Genomic DNA, 20,560 nt, shown 5'->3' on the forward strand with positions numbered 1-20,560 from the left:
ACAAAAAATACACAAATACTTGTATCTCTTTGTACATAAGCATTTGCATTTTATTGTCTGTTAGGGGACATTGGCAAACAGAAGGCAGCAAAGGAAAACATCCATATAAGTGACATTCTGCACCATCCTCCACATGTGCGGTTATTTCCATACAGGAGAACTACAGGCTCTAGGTGTAACCAAAGAATCTCTATTAGAGAACCTGAGATCATTCAAACTACGCCCACCCAATGCAAAGGAGTGTGCTCAAGTTTGATCTCCAAGGGGGGCGTTGTCCCCTCCTCCTTCTTTTCTTTCTGTGGTGTTTAGACAAAATGTGCACTACCGCCATCTACAGCGCTAATTAATTCATTAATTAATCCATTCATTCTCATCCTTAAGTCTCCAAAGGTCTAACCGAAGGTTCACCTCATCACATGGATGCAGGAAAAGAATGGGCTTGATGTATCTTACTCTAATAGAAGATTCTTTGGTACAACTACCACAACATGGAGTGCCATCACACTAACAGAGAGGCTGTGAGTACCTGTCAGCCCCTGGGGGAACCCACTGAAGTTATTCTGGAGGATAGCGGGGAAATAATTATAAACTAAATGCACATACTGTAAAAACATCATGGCTGAGTGTGATGGGCAAAGCCAGGTTAAGGCCACGGAGAGAGAGAGTAATTGTTCATGAGAAGTTGTAGCTTGCCGTGTAGGCAGGACTGTTGTAGGAGTAGACCTGAGTTGTATAAAGTAAAGAAGAACTCTTACATGTGTAATTACAACACTCGTACTATGAAAAAAATACTAAGTTCTAACCATGTAATATCATACCACTAGTGTTGTAGTTACATTTGCAAGAGTACTTCTACTTAATACAACTCTAGAGTAGACTATATACAGTACATACATCCTGTACTGTGCCGAGGAGGTATACCCTTATCATTCAAAAAGTACTACATCTACTGAGAGCTGTGGGAAGCATTGAACTCTGAACTTAAAGGTGCACTGTGTAGGATACTGTACAGAGAAGGTATTGCATCTATGCTGCTCATTGAAACGGTGCTGCCTTTTGCCAAATTTGATCTTTTCATGAATATTTACTACATAATAAAATACTACAAAATAAAATCTCGATTTTCCCTGTCATAATGAATATTTAGGATTTGATGGTGGTAGTAAGTATTTGTGGAAAAGGTAACATTTATGAATGGGCAGCATGAATTCTGGAAATAAACTAATACAAATATTACACAGTGCACCTTAAAGATGCCTCTGCCTGTTAATATACACAGTGAATTTAACCTTTGCACAAGTGAGTATGGCTATGTTTGTACTTCATTCATTGCTTATGCACATGATTGTAATATTATAGTAGAAATGAAACGTTTTAAGCGTTTTTAAGACCTTTCCCATTATGTTATGTGATGGGTGCAAGGTTGCAAACGAGACAGGAAAATAAAAGGCATCTTCAGGTGTGGTACTGATGCATCTGAAATGGCAGTTTCTGGATGATGGTTCTCAGTACATTTCTCTTGAAAAAACATGGCGTTAATTTGTAGTGTGTTGCACAGGATATAATCCTAATAGATAGTATGACACAGTTGAATTACTGGATTCCAAAACAAGTTTCAGTAGAAGGTATAAAACCCATAGGATTTCTAAATAAATACAATCCCTTTTTGTCAAAGATATACATTAAAAATCATATATCATTACAGACTTTCCACAAGGGATACATTGTGAAAAACATGAGGTGTACAATCCAAGTTTACTTCTGTCTCTACTACAAATCCCAGCATGAAACTGCTACCCTAAGATTGTATTGAGTTCTGAGCACCGAGAGAGGTACAATAAGTTTCATGTGGGTTTGTGAATTTTACCAGAGCCCTAACCATCAGAGGTAATTAATACCAAGTCATTCTCTCTTTTTATAAAAAGGAGAAAGAGGAGGAGAAGAAGAACAGAAATAGAAACTGTTGCTGTGTGTATCAAGTGTACAAACATTAACATAAAAATGCAACAAACCCCTGATTTTGGTAACAAATTGACACCATGGGATGATGTATAAGTGTTCTGTGTGCGCTCGGATCTGTTACTGGTGGTGAACACCAGGGGGCACTGGTTGGCCTATTGTGATTTACGGTGGATGTTGTTTTCCGTGTACCAGATGAGAACCTCTCGTACCCGCCGGCCCAGACCCAGCGCCGTCAGACCCACAGTCCCGCTGGATCCACTTGCCATCTTCGCCTCTGAAAACAGATCAGCATAATGATCAAAGTATAGTTTATACATAAGCTCCCTTCAAAACACTTCACACATTAGAATTCAGACGGTTTAAAACACACTTGAAAAATAAAGAAGACACAATGGAACACAGAGAAAGCAATGAGATCTAAGATACACAAGCATGAAGTTTCATCTACCTTACGAGTGCAATGGTGAGTATGATTGACTAATCACTGATACTAATTCCAGCCAGATCTAATCAGTCATGACCTGTAAATGAGGTGTGAGTAATGGTGTTGAGGGTGGAGATTATGCACATCCCAGGTAAATATGCAGGACAAAGGCTGACCAAAGTTCAGGAGTGAGGAGTCCGTACATTTAAATTCCTTAAAAAAATAAAATAAATAAAAATCCATGGCAGGATTACATTTTGATCATTGTCAAATGGTAATCCTGCCATGGCATACGTAAAACAAAAACAAAAATAGAAATGCACTCCACCAGACCTCCGCCAAAGCAGCTGTATGATAGAATATTTGAATATGTTACACCGTGATATTTTATCAAGTCTTTCTGCCTTGTTTTTGTGGACTTAGAAACTGGAATGCCGTGATCCGGATCACCACCAAAATTTAATCTCTTGTTCCTTTTGTCATTTCCAACAACTCCCGGAAATTTCATCCAAATCTGTGCTTAACCTTTTGAATTATCCTGCTGACAGACAAACAGACAGACAGACAAACAAACTAACAGACAAACCAATGCGACCGAAAACATAACCTCCTTGGCGGAGGTAAAAATCAAAAAGGATTGTAGTGTGTGGACTCCTCAACTCCTCACTCCAAAGCATGAGTAATTAATAGGCTCGTTCGTGACGAAGCAGTGCTGCTTTTGCTAGGCAGTGGGCATGCGCACTTTGCCAGTTTGATGCATTGTGGTTGGAAAATTCTAACCAGAATGCATCAAACTAGCAAAGTGCGCATGCTTGCTGCTTAGCAAAAGCAGCACTGCTTCGTCACGAACGAGCATAATAGTGTGCATTGATGCAGAATAGCAGAGGATACTGACCTCCATAGTAGTAGAGGAAGGCCACTCCCACCGCTACACTGAAACAGCTGATGAAGAATAAGGGGCCTGGAAGACAACACAACAACACGTCATCATGGGTAAGCAGTTAGGATGTCAGACTCCCAGCCCAAAGGTTGACGGTTCGACTCCCGACCCACCAGGTTGGTGGAGGGAGTAATTAACCAGTGCTCTCCCCCATCCTCCTCCATGACTGAGGTAGCCTGAGCATGGTACTGTCCCGCCGCACTGCTGTTCACTTGTGAACTGTGGAGTGCTGTGTCACAATGACATTGGGAGTTGGAGTTTCCAAGTTGGGCTTTCGCTTTCAGATTACTGCACGGGCCTACCTGAAGGGGTCCCTGAAGTCCAAACCTCTACATTTCACTCTCATATTGCATTAAAATCACACTTACTAACTGTATTCTTAATTTTTCTCAACCCCAACAAGATCCGGGTCTCTAACATCTGGTCTAAAACCCTAAATGATTTTGTAAATGAGCTACACCCATGTATGCACAAACCGTCCCTGAACAGAGGCCAGATGACAATGCCAACTACATGAAATAACTTCACCTCCAGTTCTTAGGGTAAATTACTTTATGTTCTAGTGATAAAAATGCTCATTTTATATTAGGCTTAAGTTTTGGAAAAGTCTATAACACAGATAAATACTTTGTATTACAATGAACCATGACCATACATATCAAAATAAAATGATGTGGTTGACAATAGCATGTGCAGAAGTACCAGCAGCAGAAGAACAATTCAAAACCAGGACAAATATTTTACAATCCCCATATGAAAATAAAGAGGACAACTTGAAGTAATGCAAATAGAGGGAATACTGACCGAAGTGGACTCTTGAAACGTGTGTACTGGTAAGATGATGATAATCGACAGATTCACCAACAGGGGGCATTAAAACGCACACGTGACTAGTTTAAATAGGTAATGGGGGCATAAAAGGCTTTTTTTTAATACATTTTTCTTCTTTCATTTATCATTGTGTTATGACAGCTTGATCATTGCTCCTAAATCAGAACACAATTTTGATGACCCTTACTATAACAACAAGAAAGTTAAGTTAAATTTACATGTTATTTACAAGCTGTTTTGAGTTCTCTATTGACCAAACGTCATGTATTTATGTCTTGTGCATGCGGTGATGCATGGCTTGTGTCCGAGGCACAGTACCCTGAATAGATGGAGCCGTGCAGCACTGAATCAGGAGTGGGGCAGAAGCACACATGGAACATGTGCTATTACAGTCACAACAACTTTGTAATACTTTGACATTTTTTGACATAGAATCTTGCTTTATGCTCTGTGTACTGTAGGTTCTTAGAATGAGTCAAGAGTAAAAACAAAGTGTGAGGTCTTAAGGGTGATTTATGCTCCGAAACCAACTTCACTGCATCATGATGCAGACAGCCACGCAGTTATTCCCCCCCCCTGTTCAGTGACTTGGTGTGCACCCCTGAAATGTGACTGCCCGCAGCCCGCAGACAGCCACGCAGTTAACAGCAGCAGGAGCCGCTGTGATTGGTCCTCTTGACCAGCCTGCTCTGTCCTCAAGAACAAAAAGCTACTTCCTTGTTCTAACCTTCGTCGGGCTACGGACTGTGTGCTGTGTGTTGCCCGTGCTTTGTAGTTTCATTTATTTACACGAACCAAAGACAACATGTGTGCTTGCAGGTTACGACGATGTTTCTGAGGAAACATTTTGCTTTGTGCGACCTATTCCCGACAAATGAATCACTTCTTTATTCCAAACTACCGCAGTGGTTGCTGGTGCGATCAAAAATGCACGTGACATAAATATTAGATGTTTCATTTTCATTGTCGTCGAGTCTGTGTAGCTACAAAACAACAGAGATCTCTAGTTTACTCCTTGTATTGAAGGCAGCTTGAACAATCACCTCGCTGCCCCAACCGTTGCGACCGATACGGATAGCGCAGACCTAGAATGGAGCAAAAATCTAAACTAACTGCGTTGATTTTCCTGCGTCAGGCTAAAAAAAAAGCATAACCTGCCCTTTAGAAGTACGCACTTGGGTGTGTGAATGTGTGATTGGACTACATGGTTATGTGTGTGAGATTTTTTAGTACTTTTATAATCTTTTATTTTAATTATTTATTGCTTCAACGAACAAGTAGTCCTCAATTACGTTGTACTTGTTACAATGACAAATTAAACACATCTTATATTCCTTATATCTCATTGTCCTGTGGTCTTAACACCACCAGTATTTTCCCACATTACGGTTTGCCACTATGCATATCTCCCACCCTGTGTGAATCTGTAAAACTTCCATAGATCATGTGTAGGTGAACCATGCCTTGACATGTTTGCTGAACACGCCTTTTTAGCGATCGTAAAGTCACACAACGTACCAGACCAGAGCTGTCTGTTGCTGACTACTAAAGGCTTTCAACCTCCTCACTCAATTTAATATTGACTAAAGAAAAAAGAAAATAAAGTTATTTTAACTTTGTCCATAAATCAGTTAACAACTACACAAACTCTCGACTGTTGCACACACAGTAAATGACTGCTGTAAGTAAAACAGTTCATTTTGCATCAAACAAATGGTTTGGTTTACACTCTACAACTGTGTTAAAAACAGCTGCGGTCTTAAAATAGCCGTTCTGTGTATAAAAAGCTTTTCACTTGGTAGGCTAATCCATCTGGGACTGGGAAGTGTGTGTGTGTGTGTGTGTGTGTGTGTGTGTGTGTGTGTGTGTGTGTGTGTGTGTGTGTGTGTGTGTGTGTGTGTGTGTGTGTGTGTGTGTGTGTGTGTGTGTGTGTGTGTGTGTGTGTGTATTGTTTAAATACCCTCAACACCATGTTTACATACACTTCAGTATCCATAATACTTGTAGGATTGTGATAAGAAGTATCCAGGATTTGTGCCCTTTCCTGAATAAGGCTTTCAGGATATGCTACAGTAGGTGGAGTACTGCAGGAGAGAAGGAAACTGGGGAGCATTCCAAGAAGCTGGTTCAGTGGAAAACCAGGTTTATTTAGTTGGAGTCTTTTCCCTTGTTATTTATGTGTCTTAGTCCATGTGAAAGTCAGAGTGAAAGCCCACCTGGGAAACTCCAGTTCCCATTGTCATTGTGACACAGCATCACAGCAGCACACAAGTGCACACAACAAAATTGCATTTATGCCTCACCCGTGCAAGGGACAGCCCCCAATGGCGCCCCAAGGGAGCAGTGCGGCAGGACGGTACCATGCTCAGGATACCTCAGTCATGGAGGAAGATGGGGGAGAGCACTGATTAATTACTCCCCCCACCAACCTGGTGGCCCTGTGTACATCGAAGGCGAACTAAGCGACCTGCGCGGCGGAAGTCATTGTTTCTCTATGGAGGGAAGGCGAATAAAGCTACCACAGCGAATTCGCCAGGAGCGAAGCTTCTTGAGCGACCAGGGCGAATTTTGACGATTAAACTCGAGCTAATCTTCAGCGAATTCGCTATGACGCGGTTCGGCGAAAACCAATTGGAACGTTCATATCAAGGAATGTCCCAAGCTGTCAAGACAGAGCCGTTATGTGGTTAGCTGAATCAAACATGTCAGTGCATCGTCCAGAGCGAATAAAACAAATTCATGGCGAAACTTCTTCAACCACCCCAGCTACCTGGGTCGCGTAGGTAGCGCCTGATGTACACGGGCCATTAGCGTGCTTTCTTTGCTGTTTGTCTACGTCCCATTGGCACGACTTGCAATTTGTCAAGCGTGAGACTATTGCTAGCCTTTACATTTTTTATACTTGATTGAACAAATATACAGTATGTCAAATGATGTGAAAAGGTGTTGGATACAGTACGGTAGAAAGAAAAAAAAGTTGGGACAGATGAATTTGAAAAGAAATTGATAACTCACTCACCTCTGTCATTGAGCACAAATCTCTGTCTAACTGGAGTCCCCGGACTGGGGATTTTGTCTAAAGAGTCTGGATTTAAAAAAACAACAAGAACAAAGTTACTCAGAGGACTGAGACACAAAGAGAGAGAGAAGAGTAGAGGCTACATAGCACACATGCATCTCTCTCTCTCTCTCTCTCTCTCTCTCTCTCTCTCTCTCTCTCTCTCTCTCTCTCTCTCTCTCTCTCTCTCTCTCTCTCTCTCTCTCTCTCTCTCTCTCTCTCTCTCTCTCTCTCTCTCTCTCTCTCTCTCTCTCTCTCTCTCTCTCTCTCTCTCTCTCTCTCTCTCTCTCTCTCTCTCTCTCTCTCTCTCTCTCTCTCTCTCTCTCTCTCTCATTGTAGTGGTGAGGGTCTAACCTCTGCGGCGGAGGCGCGTGGGTAGGCTGAAGTACACCTCCTCCACGTGGAGGTGAAGCGCCCGGTAGAACTCACGGCACGCCTCCTCCCCTTTCTCCTGCAGGTGAGACAGCAGCTGGCCCAGACGGATACAGGTGGGCACGTCCAGATCTCTGAACTGGGGAGAGGAGAGGAGAAATTGATAAGATACAGGTGGGAACGTCCAGATTTCTGAACTGGGGAGAGGAGAGGAGAACTCGATAAGAGACAGGTGGGAACGTTCAGATCTCTGAACTAGAGAAGTGACCACCAGAGGAGAGGAGGGGAGTAGAGAGGGTTGTGGGCACCTCCAGATCTCTGAACTGGGAAGAGGTGAGAGGAGAGCAGAGGGCAATAAGATGCAGCTGATTACGTCTCTGAAATCCAAAGGTGACCAGAGGAGAGGAGGGGAGTAGAGAGGGTTGTGGGCACATCCAGATCTCTGAACTGGGAAGAGGTGAAGAGAGGAGAGGGCATCGGGGCACCTAAGTGTCCACCCCTTCCGGGCGGCTCATGGGGCTAGGAAAGCCAAAACTTTTGACTGGGTTGTAATGGACTGATCAAAGCTATTTTCTGATCTACCTCACATTCCCCCGTCGATCACACATATGCTGTACCTCAAAATTAATGATAACCAATGGTGTGCCTGTTGACTTCACTTGGCAAGCGTTTTTTGAGTGGTGTGCGTGCAAAAATGTGTAATTATTTCGACTACACAACACGTGCAGTCACTTAAACCGCGGAGCAGCAGTAGGGTTGGCTGTGCCTCGGTTCAAGTCAAATGCGAGGCGCATGTTGTAGTCTCTAACACTGTTTTGCACAAAAGCTAAAATAACCTTTCTTGCTTGCCGAAAATGATTGGTCTTACGACGCAAATCCAAACCTTTAAAATTCACTGCCATCATATGTGAAATCCAGAGCACATGCCAAACGGGATGAGGATTTAGCTTCACTCGCTCCATTAACTCCCATTCAAAGTTTTGAGAGCTCCACGGCTCCCCACGGCTCGGAAGTAGAAGGGCGTGACTTAGGTGCCCCATAAGATGCAGGAGGTGGTTACGTCTCTGAACTAGAGAGGTGAAAAGAGGAGAGGAGAGGGTAGTAGGCACGTTCATAACTCAGGGCATCAGACATGCAGACTGAGTGTTGCCGATTCAATGGGAGTGAAATGCACCACTCTTCCCCATTCCCTTGATTAACCCTCAGCTTGGTACCACCCTGCTGTAGTGCTTCCTTGGGGAGCCAGTTGGGCTGCCCCCTTGCAGAGCAAAGACATAAATGCAATTTTGTTGTCTGCACTGTGTGCGCTGTGTCACTATGACAAGGGGAGTTTTCCAGTCTGTCTTTCACTATTGTATTTGTCCAGGCCGGATGCATGTGGGAACACTGCAGTGTCGTAACTAAGACAGATGAGGAGGGTCATAAGATGACAGACTGAGCCTGATGTAACGGAGGCTAACTAGCAGAGTTGGCGTGGAACGTTGGTAAAACCTCCCTCCGATAGCTTCATACAGTCTCATGCCGTTGGGCCGAGAGACTAGTCTCTTGGCCCAGCGGTATCGTACTGTGTCTCTCATTGCCGGACCTGTAGTTGACGAGGTCGCACGTTCGATCCCCAAGGGGGGTGAACAGGTACAAGATGAACTCCGTCACACTGACCGCCCGGGTAATTGCACTTTAGGAACAAGCATGGAGAAAAACTGGACGAAGCGAAGCAAAAGCCCAACTGGGAAACTCCAGTTCCCATTGTCATTGTGACACAGCACTTCAACACACAAGTGAACACTGCACACTACGAAATTGCATGTATGCCTCACCCGTGCAAGGGGGCAGCCCCCAATGGCGCCCAAAAGGGAGCAGTGCAGCAGGATGGTACCATGCTCAGTGTACCTCAGTCAAGGAGGAGGATGCGGAGGAGGACTGGTTAATTACTCCCCCCCCCATCAACCTGGCGGGTCGGTGAAGATGAGGAGGACTGCATCAGGATTAAAACTGAACATATTAAGCAGTGTATTGCTCTAACCTTCTTGGCCTCATTGTCACTGAGCACCTGGGGGTAGATGCGGTTGAGCTGTAGGATGAGTCGGTCCACCACCTCCGTGTCCAGCCGCCGGTCTGACTTCAGGAAGCGGCTGTCTGCCCGGAGTTGCTCCAGGAAGGTTTCTAAAGAGAGTGGAAAATAACAGTGCATGCTTATGGCATATCAACAGCAGCTGGGGCATTGGAATTAGGGTGACCATGTCCGTGACAAGAAAAAGGAGGACATATTTTAGGACGGGGGGTTTGGGGGTCCTCCACCAAGATAATTTTTTAGATGCAATTTCATGCATTTTAATGCATTTTGTCCGGCTTAATCCTGTGCCTTAGGCCGGACAAGGCACTGAAAAGGAGGACTGTCCTCCCTAAAGGAGGACGGCTGGCCACCTTAATTGGAATGGCCAAGCTGTGTTCTGATGATCAAGTGTACAATGTGTTGGCGATGAGACTACTGGGGTGTAGCACTGTGTTCGGTGTTGGCAATAGGCCTAGATGAAGTCTATGGTTAGGGTTAGTCACAGAGGAGCTAAAGATGTTTGTTTAGCAAGAGATCGCATGATTGTGTTTTTGTTGTTGTTGTCAGGGAAGTTTCCCTTTCGTTTTTAGAAAACTAATTGGCTAAATTAGTCCTTGAATCCTATTTGGAGAGAGGGATAAAACGCACTTAAGTCGCAGCAGTTCAGCCACAACATAAACACTGGGCATCTCTTCAGCAAGATGTCGGTGACCTCACAAGGAACCTCTGACACATAGGAGCTCAGTACGTGGATGCGCATAGTCAAACAGTGGATCATGGAGGCTCGAATTGCTTATAATCCTCACAGGTCACACTAGTTAAACCGTATTACCCTTATGGGATATGGACTCTGTAGTAGCCTACTAACTCGCGGCATTGTACATAATCATAACATTATTGGTTCCTACAAGACTCCTTTATTTGTTTGATTTCATCTGCCAGAAGGCTACAGTAAACACATCATAGGCTACAGTAAACACTGACAGCGTGGTGTTATGAGCTGTATTCAATTCTACAACGAGCGCAATGTTTCAGTACGCGACATTTGTAAACGTTACGGCAGCTCCAGAATTAACTTTGGCAGGGAGCTGGGCTAGGCTACTGGCACCGATGAAAGTACACGGACGCACGGAAGGAGAGGGAGCTCAAGGGTAACGTTTACTTGCTAGCGGTTCAGTCAAGCACAGTTTAGGGAACACCGTGTACCAGCAACAATACCAATCATGATTATGTGAGCATTATTCAAGTAATCGCGATATTCGCAAACAAACCTCCCATTGCAGAGTCCTCTACCCTGTCCTTTGTTCCGACACTCCCATTATGGTCCAAGGCGAACTGCTTGGAGGTTTGGTTGGGGTGAACACAGGAAGTCCGTAGCTGAAGGGAAGAGTCCTCGGCCAAGGGAGAGTGCAGTTTGGGTGCCTGTACTATTTGTGGCCAGAGGTGGCGCAGTTGAGGGATTTCTAATTTAGAGCAGAGTCGTGTGTACAGAATTTTTAGCCAAACTTTCTCCCTGTCCTGTGGCAGCCATTAACTGTAATGTTGCAGTAGCTTGGCAGCATAGATTCGATAAACCAAACCATACACCATTATCTTTAAAGTATATTCCTAGGTGTTTTAAATTAAAGTGCTTAGCCCCTTTTGTGTAGCCTAATTATGTGGAATAGAAATTCCAATTAGACCTACAATTTATTCACTGCCTCATATCAAAACAGAACGGCCATTTAAAGACATACATATAGGAGTACTTAAAATGAATGTTTTATTGGTCATTAAATACTACCATAAAATGACCTTACGAGAATAGAAGTGCGTTCAAGTCACAGTAAATATTGTTATTTTTCAGATAATATCCAAATCCAATATGAAACTATCATCATAGTGGAAATCAGCATGCTTTGTCCTGTTCATGTCTGTTGAAGTGTTCCAGGCATTACTCACAGCTCAGTGTGTTGTTTGGATGTGTGGAATAAACGTATGACAGGTGACAAGGGACCTCTTGTGGGCCTTGTTAAGAAGTGCAGGGAATGGCCTGACAAGTCCCCTCCATTATTCCCGGTACAGTATTAGGATCAGGGCCGGATTAAGATGGCCCGGGGCCAGGTTGCAAAAATCATGACAAAATTACATAAACAGTGTAATCACTTTGAGTTATAACTTAAGTCTGCTAACTAGAGAAGAGTAGTTCCAAGAGATTCGTTTTTTCAATCCTGCATCAGCATCTACCATTCAGAAAAATTGGTCCCCTTGACAGATTAGGGGGGCCCTGGCTGTTGGTGGCCCGTAGGCTGCATCCGTATCTAGCCTGTGCGTTAATCCAGCCTTGATTAGGATGGCATCAGATAATGAAGCAGCATAGGGAACAGGAGTAAGCAGTAGACCTATGCTGTGTCTCAGGTGGTGCACTTGTGCACTACGTTTCAGTGCGTAATTAATACGCCATATGCATTGAAACAAGTACACACGTGCTCCCAATCCAGCATCCACAGTAGGGAGCAGGCCAACCGGTAGTCTCTAAATCCAGTTTACACAGAGGGGAGTAGGCCTAATCTCAAAATGTAGCATGTCGCGTAACAAAGTCATCAAAAGGGTCCCCCTCCCCATTACCGGTACATACAATGTAATGGCTATCCAATTCTGGGTCCCCTCTACCCCTATGCCCGGGACAACTGACCCTTTGCCCCCCCTGGTGGCTTCCCTGTCCAGTATTCTCAGTGGGCGGTAGGCCTAGTCTCCAAATCCACATACACAGCTGGAGAGCAGGCCTAGTCTTATAATCCACATACACAGTGGGGAGTAGGCCTGCTCTCTAATCCAGCACCTGAGTTCAGTTGAGTTGAGTTGAATTAACCAGGCAGCAAGACGCTAATCTGGCTCCGGTAACCTGTTGCAGCCTCAAATAGGGATGAATGGGACACAGAGAGGTGAAAGGGGATCACAACGAGTACAACTGCACACCAAGAGTCTGTGGTCCAGTGACCACTGACAGGACATTTAGGTGATGTTGTTAGAACACCTGACCGGATCAGAGAATTAGTGTACTGCTGAATGGAGAGGTTATGCAGAGAAGAACCAGACAGAGAGGAAGGGAAATTGTATGTAAGTGTGCAACAGAGCCAAATGGTGATAGATAACCAGAAAGACAAACAGTGAAAAAGTGTGTGTGAACAAGTGGGGAAGAGTTAACCATAGAGGTATGAGACAGACAAAAATCAAGAAATACAGACAAGATGAAGAAGTTGACTTTTCAATTAGGTTTATTTGGCCATAATAATGAGCACCTTAACACACAGGAGCTTTACCACAAGCTAAAAGTCCTCATAGTACAAATGGTGAGACACAGTAGCCCTCCCCGGAGAAGAGACAGTGAAACCCACCACTAATAATAATAATAAAATGTCATGATGTGACATGTCAGTATAGCCAAAAGCCGAACGTTAAAATGGTGTGCTCCTACCGTACAGGCCTCGCATAGGTACGTGTACAGGACACCTGAACACACAGGTGCATCTGAAGAGACTGGCATTCCCTATGCCACTATCATAATGCACGTTAATAACACTGAGCTGCTTAATATCGTTATCAATAAATATGGTCAGACAGGTGAAGTTATTCCATATAAAGATATAAAACTGTGACAAAATATTGCAGTATAAAAATGGGCACAGCTATCCCTCAATAGGCCAATTGATCCCCACTATGCTTCAAGCAATAGAGAACATTGAATTAGACACCTGATACAGCAGTTAAATTGCACTTAAAATTTCTTGTTTGTATATATAACATATATAATTTCTTATTATATATATTATATACTTTAAAAGGAACCCCCTGACAATATTGAAACATTTCAATGCCTCAACAAACTGAAGGTGTGAAATGGCACAACAGACTTGTTGAGAGAGGACTTTTTTTTCTCCATTGATCAGTTTTTTTTCCAATACTCTTTTTTACCACATATAAAATGATTATATTAAAAAAACATTAAAAAGGAAAAGAAACTAAATGTCTCCTCAGTACTGCTACACACATCACATGGCCATCAAAAAAAAAATAATACAAAGGTTACAAGACGCTCAGTAAATGCTTGTTGCAGTATTACGCCCGTCTGCATTAATTGCTCTAACGTTTTACTGTGTCTCTTGTGTTCCTTACAAGTCACATTAGCTTAGCTTTAAACAGCATAAATAAGATCAGGTTTTATATTTACCACAGGAGGCCAGCAGCTGCTGCTACGTGTAGCACATGCATGCATGCTAGCAAGAGGGGACAGGTCTATACGTAGACTTCAATACAAACAGCCATCACCTCAATACTCCAGTTAAAACTACCTCACAAAAACGGGGTGGTTTCTTCCTTTCTGGTTAATGAACAGAAAACAAAAAAGCAACTTATTTCTGAAGAAATAAAAGGCACTCATGGTGTACTACTGGTACAGAAGAAGAGAAAGCAAAAGAAAAAGGACCAACATGATGGAAAGAGAACACGTGTATACGTATATATTCAAATATACTATTCCCGCGTGGGTCTTTGTGGTTGTGCTTGTAGTGAAACTATTCCGTCTGTTGGCCCCTTCTCAATAGGCTAACCCCAGGGCCCAGTGAAGTACATTGCTAGGATAAACTGGTGGTTACAGAGGAAAGATGAAGAGTCAGACATACATACGTATTTTTTTCTGTTTGCTCTCCCTGGATTCTGTTCATAAAATGGCAGTTCAACATGCAAAAAATGTTATTAAAACACCAAACAATCATACATATATTATATGATAAAAAAACTGTTCCTATTACATATGACAAACAAAAAAAAACAGAAGCTCAAGGACTCGATAATGAGCGAATCAGAACCATCATACACAGCCCCACCCACAACCCACGGCTACTGGCCACGCCCCCTTGTCTTGTCTTCTGCAGGGCTCCTCCACGACGGCTCCTTTAAAGGCCAATAACATGAAATCCAGACGCACTCAAGAGGTCGGCCATCGACATACGTCAAATTAATATTACTATTCATAGATATTTTAGTTGTGTTTGTGTCAATGCCGTTGAGTGTCATCTATAAATATTAACTAGAACGTTAGTGAGCCGCATGGAACGTCTTGCCTAGGCGGGAGTTGCGAGAGGGGCACATGTACATGAAAAAGTGCGGTAACATTTGAGGAACGATGCAACAAAAAAAACATTAAAAAAAACAAACAAAATCATAAAAAGGTAACAGAAGAATGAATGTGGATAATGCACACATGAAGAGCAAACACTGAGGGGCCAGGGCTGGAGAGCAGAGTGGACTTTTCCAGACGCCTGGGGACCCCAAAGCTTCCTACCGAGCTCTCAACAGGACACTACGCCCACTGCCTGGACCGACATAGCCCAGGACTCAATAGAGGATTTAGGAGGATTACAAATACAGTTCGGATCTGCATGTCGTTCAATTTGTGTGTTTGTGTGTGTGTGTGTGTGTGTGTGTGTGTGTGTATAAATGTGTGTATGTGTGTGTATAGTATATTAGCATTGAGTGTATACAATGTGCTTGATTGGTTGTTGGGAACAGCGAGCGCTGAGGAGGAGGAGGAGGAGCTATAGTGATGAGAGGGAAGGCTCTACTGATGGCTCTACTTGAGGAAGCGCCGAGCCGCCCGGCAGGATTCGGGAATCGGGAATCAATCGGGGATCAGATTCGGGAATCAGGGCTCTCACCAACCGTCAGGGGGAAATCACAACATCTCATCTATGTTACTGCAAACAAACCAAAAGATACAAAAACACAAGATGTCAACACCTGGCTACACTACAGACAGATGCAATTTCATTTATTCACAGGAATGTACAGAGAGAGCGCAGTGAGAGACTGGACAGGACGAGGACAACAGGACAGGACGAGACAAGGGGTGCGTTTCTCAAAAGCGTAGTTGTTAGCCAGTTAGCAACTTGGGTAGTTCTCAATGGGAAATTGCACTGCAAACAACAAATTAGCTAACGTCGTTAGCAACTATGGTTTCGAGAAATGCACCCCGGGACAGGACAGGACAGGACAGGACAGGACAGGGCTGTGCGTGCAGAGGTGAGACAGTGTGACACGGGACACAGCCGTGTACCCAACAGAGAGGTGACACATGGGTATATACGGCAGATGTCCACCCAACAGGTCCGGGTCAGAAAGAGGAGCCACTACCAGCATGCAAGACTGTTTAAGGAGGCTACACGTGAGTTGATAGGTGGGAGGAACGACTGTAGACATCAATGTTATACACACACGTCAAAGGCTATTAGAATATACTTGCTGTTTGACCAAGTGTACGTGGACACAACTTCAAGTCTATGTATATACTGTATGCACTTGCTGCCATGCCATACCATGCAATAACTGTAGGTCCTACTGATGAGCGAACTACTACTATCGACTATATAAAAGCTTGAACTGGTAAAGTTCATCCAACATGGTGGCGGCTGCATTCGCACGAATGCCCCAACTCAATGGATCTCATTGTCATGTTACGTTATTTCACACGGACACGCATGACTGACTATAAGCAAATGAACTCTGACTATGCAGCGTGACAGCGTTCATGCACACCCACACGCACTGGTGAGAAGCAAGTATATTCCAGAATCTAGCCAATAAAGGCCGTGCCCTGCCTTGCCCTCCTATCCCACCCCGAAGACAGGAGGTGCAGACACACCTTTTACATGGAAAACACCACAAACAAAACGAAAACACACACGTAGCCCTGCTTTGAAGACAGTGAAGCCAGAGAACAGACAGAGTGGTGGTGGTGGTGGTGATGCAGGTAGAGCTTTTGAAGCAGGATTGGAGGCAGACTCAAACATGCACTGGTCTGCATCCACGGCCAGCTCCCTCTGAAGTACAGTAAAGCCTCAACAGCTCTGAGTTCAAACCGCATGCAATGCAGCGCAGCGCAGCGCAGGCGTCCCCAAGCCTGTAAGCCTTCTCTCTAGTCCAGCCCCACACTAGGGTGGAGCAGAGTGGAGCAGAGTGGCGTGGAGTGGCGTGGCGATGCGATGTGGGTTAGCTGGGCGGGGAAGCGGATGCAGGTTATTGGAGCCATGATGACCAAGCGAGGACTGTAGTATACGGGGGCGAATGGATGGATGGATGGATGAATGAATGGATGAGAGGTGCTAGTGATGACGTGTGAGGATGAGTGAGGGGTGAGGGGGTTTTAGGGAGTGGGGAAGAGGTTAAGGGGTAGAGAGAGGGTTCAGGTCGCAGACGATCTTATACTTCTCGCTGCAGAAGACCATGGGCGGCCCCGAGATTCCGCGGGGCAGAGGGCGGCCCCTGCAGGCCATCCGCGGACTTACGTGGGGGCTGGAGTGGGCGGAGTGGGAGGCGGAGTTGCCGGAGGAGGAGGAGGAGGAGGGCCCTTTCCTGCGGCCCGGGGCGGATCCTTTGCCCTGGCCGCCGCCCCCCGCGCTGGTGCGCCGCGACTGCTCGTGGTCGAACTCCAGGTCCTCCAGGCGCTGGGTGAGGGCCAGCTTCTGCTGGATGGCCATGCGGAGGAGCGAGTTCAGGGTCTTCTTCTCGTCCTCCGCCGCCGCCAGCTGACGCTGCATGTCGTCCAGCTGGGTCACGTACTCGTCACAGCTGTGGAGGAGAGGGCACACAGACACACACACACACACATTGGGAGCACACACACACACACATGCACGCACACACAAGCACGCACGCACACACACACACCAAGAGAGAAAATTAGTCAAGTCATTTTCAACAAAACTGACGTATGAACATTTGATCATTTTAACTAGCAGCACAGGATAATGAAGATGTGGCTATCTGTTAGATATTTATCTGTGTATGACTGCACAGCAATAGTGATCTAACTGCTGTTGTGTGCTAAATATTTTTCCCAATCACAGTTTTAGTTGGTTAGTTGTGGTTAATTCCACACGCAGAGCTGCCGGGAATATTAAAACACACGAGTAATAAGAAATATTATTATTTCGGAGTAATGCATTTTCCAGCCATAACCGCACAGTCAAAACTAGTCTCATATCCAACATGTCAATATATGACCAGGCCTCAATGTTTGACGCCAAAGCCTTTTGCATCACATCACAATGCAGCAGACCTAACCCTTTCCCTCACTGTAACATGTTTGTCACAATGGTGGCCTTTTGCGTCACTATGGGGGGATATCTTTGCCTCATGATGTGACCCAAAGGGGGAACTTTTGGAGTCATTCAGAGCAGGTGACCAAAGTAAAAGTAGAAGTAAAAAACAAACCTTGCCATAATTTCCTTCTAACACAAATAACTTAACTGAGTACATTTTCTACAGTAACTACAGAGATGGATCAAATGGTTTTTAGTATTTTTCAGTATCAACAATGTCTAGTCATCTCATTAGGTACAATGGAATAACTGATGCAAATGCTATGTGCTAGTGTTGAACACCATACATTTACTTCTACTTTTATTTGGCCATCTCTGTTGTCAAACTCTAATATATTGAAGCGTGGTGACAATGTCATATATTGAGGAGCTGGGTGTAAGACGGTGGTTGGTATCAACGTCACACCTCCGTTGTCATCCCCCATCTACACTGCCACATCCCCTGAGGACGACCCCACCAGGGAGGAATCAAAACAGCACTTACGACATACACCGAATGGTACAGTGAATTTGCAGTGGTCTGAGGAGATAGTGGATATTAATGTGCATATTTACAGTAAGCATTATATTAGCATTATATACGCATTATATTAGTATATTAGTGTAAATGCTGATGTGTGCCAATGTATGCATGGTTTTGACATGAGTGTGTGTGCTTGTGTGTGATTGTACAGTATACGGAGTGGAAAACATGTTATAACATATTGTATTAGTGTGTAACCTTTGGTAGCACTGGCTTTGCCGTAACATCTGGCTTTGTACTAATATGTATGTGTGTGTGTGTGTGTGTGTGTGTGTGTGTGTGTGTGTGTGTGTGTGTGTGTGTGTGTGTGTGTGTGTGTGTGTGTGTGTGTGTGTCTCCATACCGCGTGGCGAACATGGCGCGCAGTGAAGAGAAGGTGGCCGCGTCCTCCTTGAGGGCCTTGAGTTCGTTCCTCAGCTTCATCATGGTTTCCGTCACCATGGCCTTCTCGTTATCGTACTTACTCTTCAGGTTGGCCAGGGCCACCTCTGCTGTCTGAACACACAGGAGAACACACACACGGATGAATGAAAATATACCTATGATTGCTGACTCTGTATACTGTACCTTTAAACGTAATGTGTGTGCCGAACTCTTTGAGCACGATCCTAAGCACTGCTATTACAAAAGTAGTATCATGTGTAGTAGGTATTAGATCTGTGGTAGGTATTAGGCCTGTAGTTCACCTGTTTGATAGCTTTGAGCACAGTCCTGAAAGTGGCTTTATCATTATGTTAAGTTATAGTACAGTAATAATGTGTTCATACCTGCTTGTTAGCCTTGAGCACGGTCCTGTGGGTGGCTCTATAGCTAACTTAGTAAAGTTATAACAAAGTTACATTACAGTAGTTATATGTGTATACTGTTCATACCTGCTTGTTAGCCTTGAGTACAGTCCTCAGTGTTGCGATCTGCTCCCTCTTGGTGCTGAGGAGGGACTTGAGTTTCAGGATCTCCTCCATGCAGGCCTCCTTGTCCTTATCGGGGACGGCCGACAGCTCCAGGGACGCCACCCGCTGGCGGGACAGCTCCGTGCTGCGGTCCACAGCCTGCTGCAGGTGACGGATCTGGTCACGGATGATCGCCACCTGGTGGAGAGGAGGGGGAAAAGAAAAGTTACAGAGAAGGTAATGAAACCTTTTAATGCTTTTTTTTTTTTTTTTTTTTTACTGTTGGGCCGCTTTTATAAGTTCCTTGTTACCAAAATGGTAATGACAAAGTCTTAATCTGTCACTGAAGACTTATTTCATAGCAATGTTGTTATTATGCTTGTTGAGTGTTTCCAGCAAAGATTTAGCCAGATCACAAGCATCCGATCTCCAGCCCACACATCCTAATTCTTACTCTGGAAGCAGGACTACTGTAAAGGAACATACCCGGGAAGTATTCACAGCGGTTCACTTTTGCCACATTCCAAATAGTCTCATTCCAAATAGTATTAGATTAGTCTATTGCCTCAAAATTCTACACACAATACCCGATTATGAAAATGTGATTTTTACCTACATTTTTCATTTATTAAAAATAGAAAATTAAGAAATCACTGAGAATTATTTCCGTATGCACTGTAGATTGTGTAGAATGCATCTCCTCCAATCAGATATTTTGACCAGATCTAAATACTGTATAAATGTGGAGTAAGCACCTGGTTGTAGATGTCCATGGGCTCCTTACGGCCGTCTGTCATGTGGCCGGATGATGTCACATGGGTAGTGGAGGTGGGGGGAGGAGGGGAGGTGCGGGCCCCGTTGGTGAGGATACCGCTGCCGCTGGTGGTGGTAGTGGTGGTAACGGGCCCGGCCTTGCCCTCCTTGTAGAAGTCGAGCATGACACGCTGGGGGGTCTCGTTGTTGCACATGCAGACGTGGTGGTAGAGGTTGGCCAGCTCCTCGCTGAAGGCCACCAGCTCGTCCTGGGCCACGCTCAAGCTGCCCTGCGACTCGCCTGCCGCCGCGCTCGTCTCCCTCAGCTCCTTCTCCAGACGCGTCGCACGATCCCGATCCTCGCGACTCACGCTCTCTAGCGACGCCAGCTGGCTGCTCAAGTCACGCACCTGCACAGACACACAAACATAGAGTTAGTACGTGTTGAAGCATAATAATAGCACCTGCACTGACACACGCAGGCATAGAAAGAGTATGTGTTCAAGCATAGCAATATGCAGGCATAGACTTGGTATGTTAGTTACTTTGTATAGCTAGTTTTTATAGTTTTAGTCATAGTAATAGCACCTGCACTGACACACAGACATGCAGTCCA

At 44.6% G+C, this 20,560-nt stretch overlaps 2 protein-coding genes across 3 annotated transcripts in view; both read right to left on the reverse strand.

Annotated features, from left to right (window-relative positions):
• Positions 1–21: 21 nt before the first annotated feature.
• card19 (caspase recruitment domain family, member 19) lies at positions 22–11,049 on the reverse strand. The gene is made up of 6 exons (XM_063215322.1): positions 10,912–11,049; positions 9,611–9,750; positions 7,570–7,726; positions 7,177–7,242; positions 3,282–3,347; positions 22–2,236 (listed from the first exon to the last, which is right to left on the reverse strand). Exons 1-6 carry the CDS (start codon positions 10,916–10,918, stop codon positions 2,115–2,117), a joined length of 558 nt encoding a protein of 185 aa, XP_063071392.1. The 5' UTR covers positions 10,919–11,049; the 3' UTR covers positions 22–2,114.
• Positions 11,050–12,882: 1,833 nt separating this feature from the next.
• Positions 12,883–20,560, reverse strand: part of bicd2 (bicaudal D homolog 2 (Drosophila)) — a 41,832-nt gene continuing 34,154 nt past the window's right edge. The window contains exons 8-12 of one of the 2 annotated variants that reach the window (XM_063215325.1): positions 19,947–20,354; positions 19,174–19,389; positions 18,645–18,796; positions 16,963–17,245; positions 12,883–15,375 (exon numbers count right to left, since the gene is read on the reverse strand). In XM_063215325.1, the coding sequence (XP_063071395.1) occupies positions 15,373–15,375; positions 16,963–17,245; positions 18,645–18,796; positions 19,174–19,389; positions 19,947–20,354 (1,062 nt within the window). In that variant the 3' untranslated portion in view covers positions 12,883–15,372. Of the gene's footprint in view, positions 17,246–18,644; positions 18,797–19,173; positions 19,390–19,946; positions 20,355–20,560 lie in introns of both variants that reach the window. The other variant, XM_063215324.1, reaches the window with a different exon arrangement.

This window comes from Engraulis encrasicolus, chromosome 14 (assembly GCF_034702125.1).
Source record: "Engraulis encrasicolus isolate BLACKSEA-1 chromosome 14, IST_EnEncr_1.0, whole genome shotgun sequence".
NCBI lineage: Eukaryota > Metazoa > Chordata > Actinopteri > Clupeiformes > Engraulidae > Engraulis > Engraulis encrasicolus.

What these genes read in the sequence shown, in the direction of transcription:
- card19 (XM_063215322.1), bottom strand. An exon ending in GTGACAATGAGGCCAAGAAG is followed by an intron (nt 7,727 to 9,610) that starts GTTAGAGCAATA and finishes TCCTCTCCCCAG; the next exon opens with TTCAGAGATCTGGACGTGCC. An exon ending in CTTCCTCTACTACTATGGAG is followed by an intron (nt 2,237 to 3,281) that starts GTCAGTATCCTC and finishes ATCTGTTTTCAG; the next exon opens with AGGCGAAGATGGCAAGTGGA.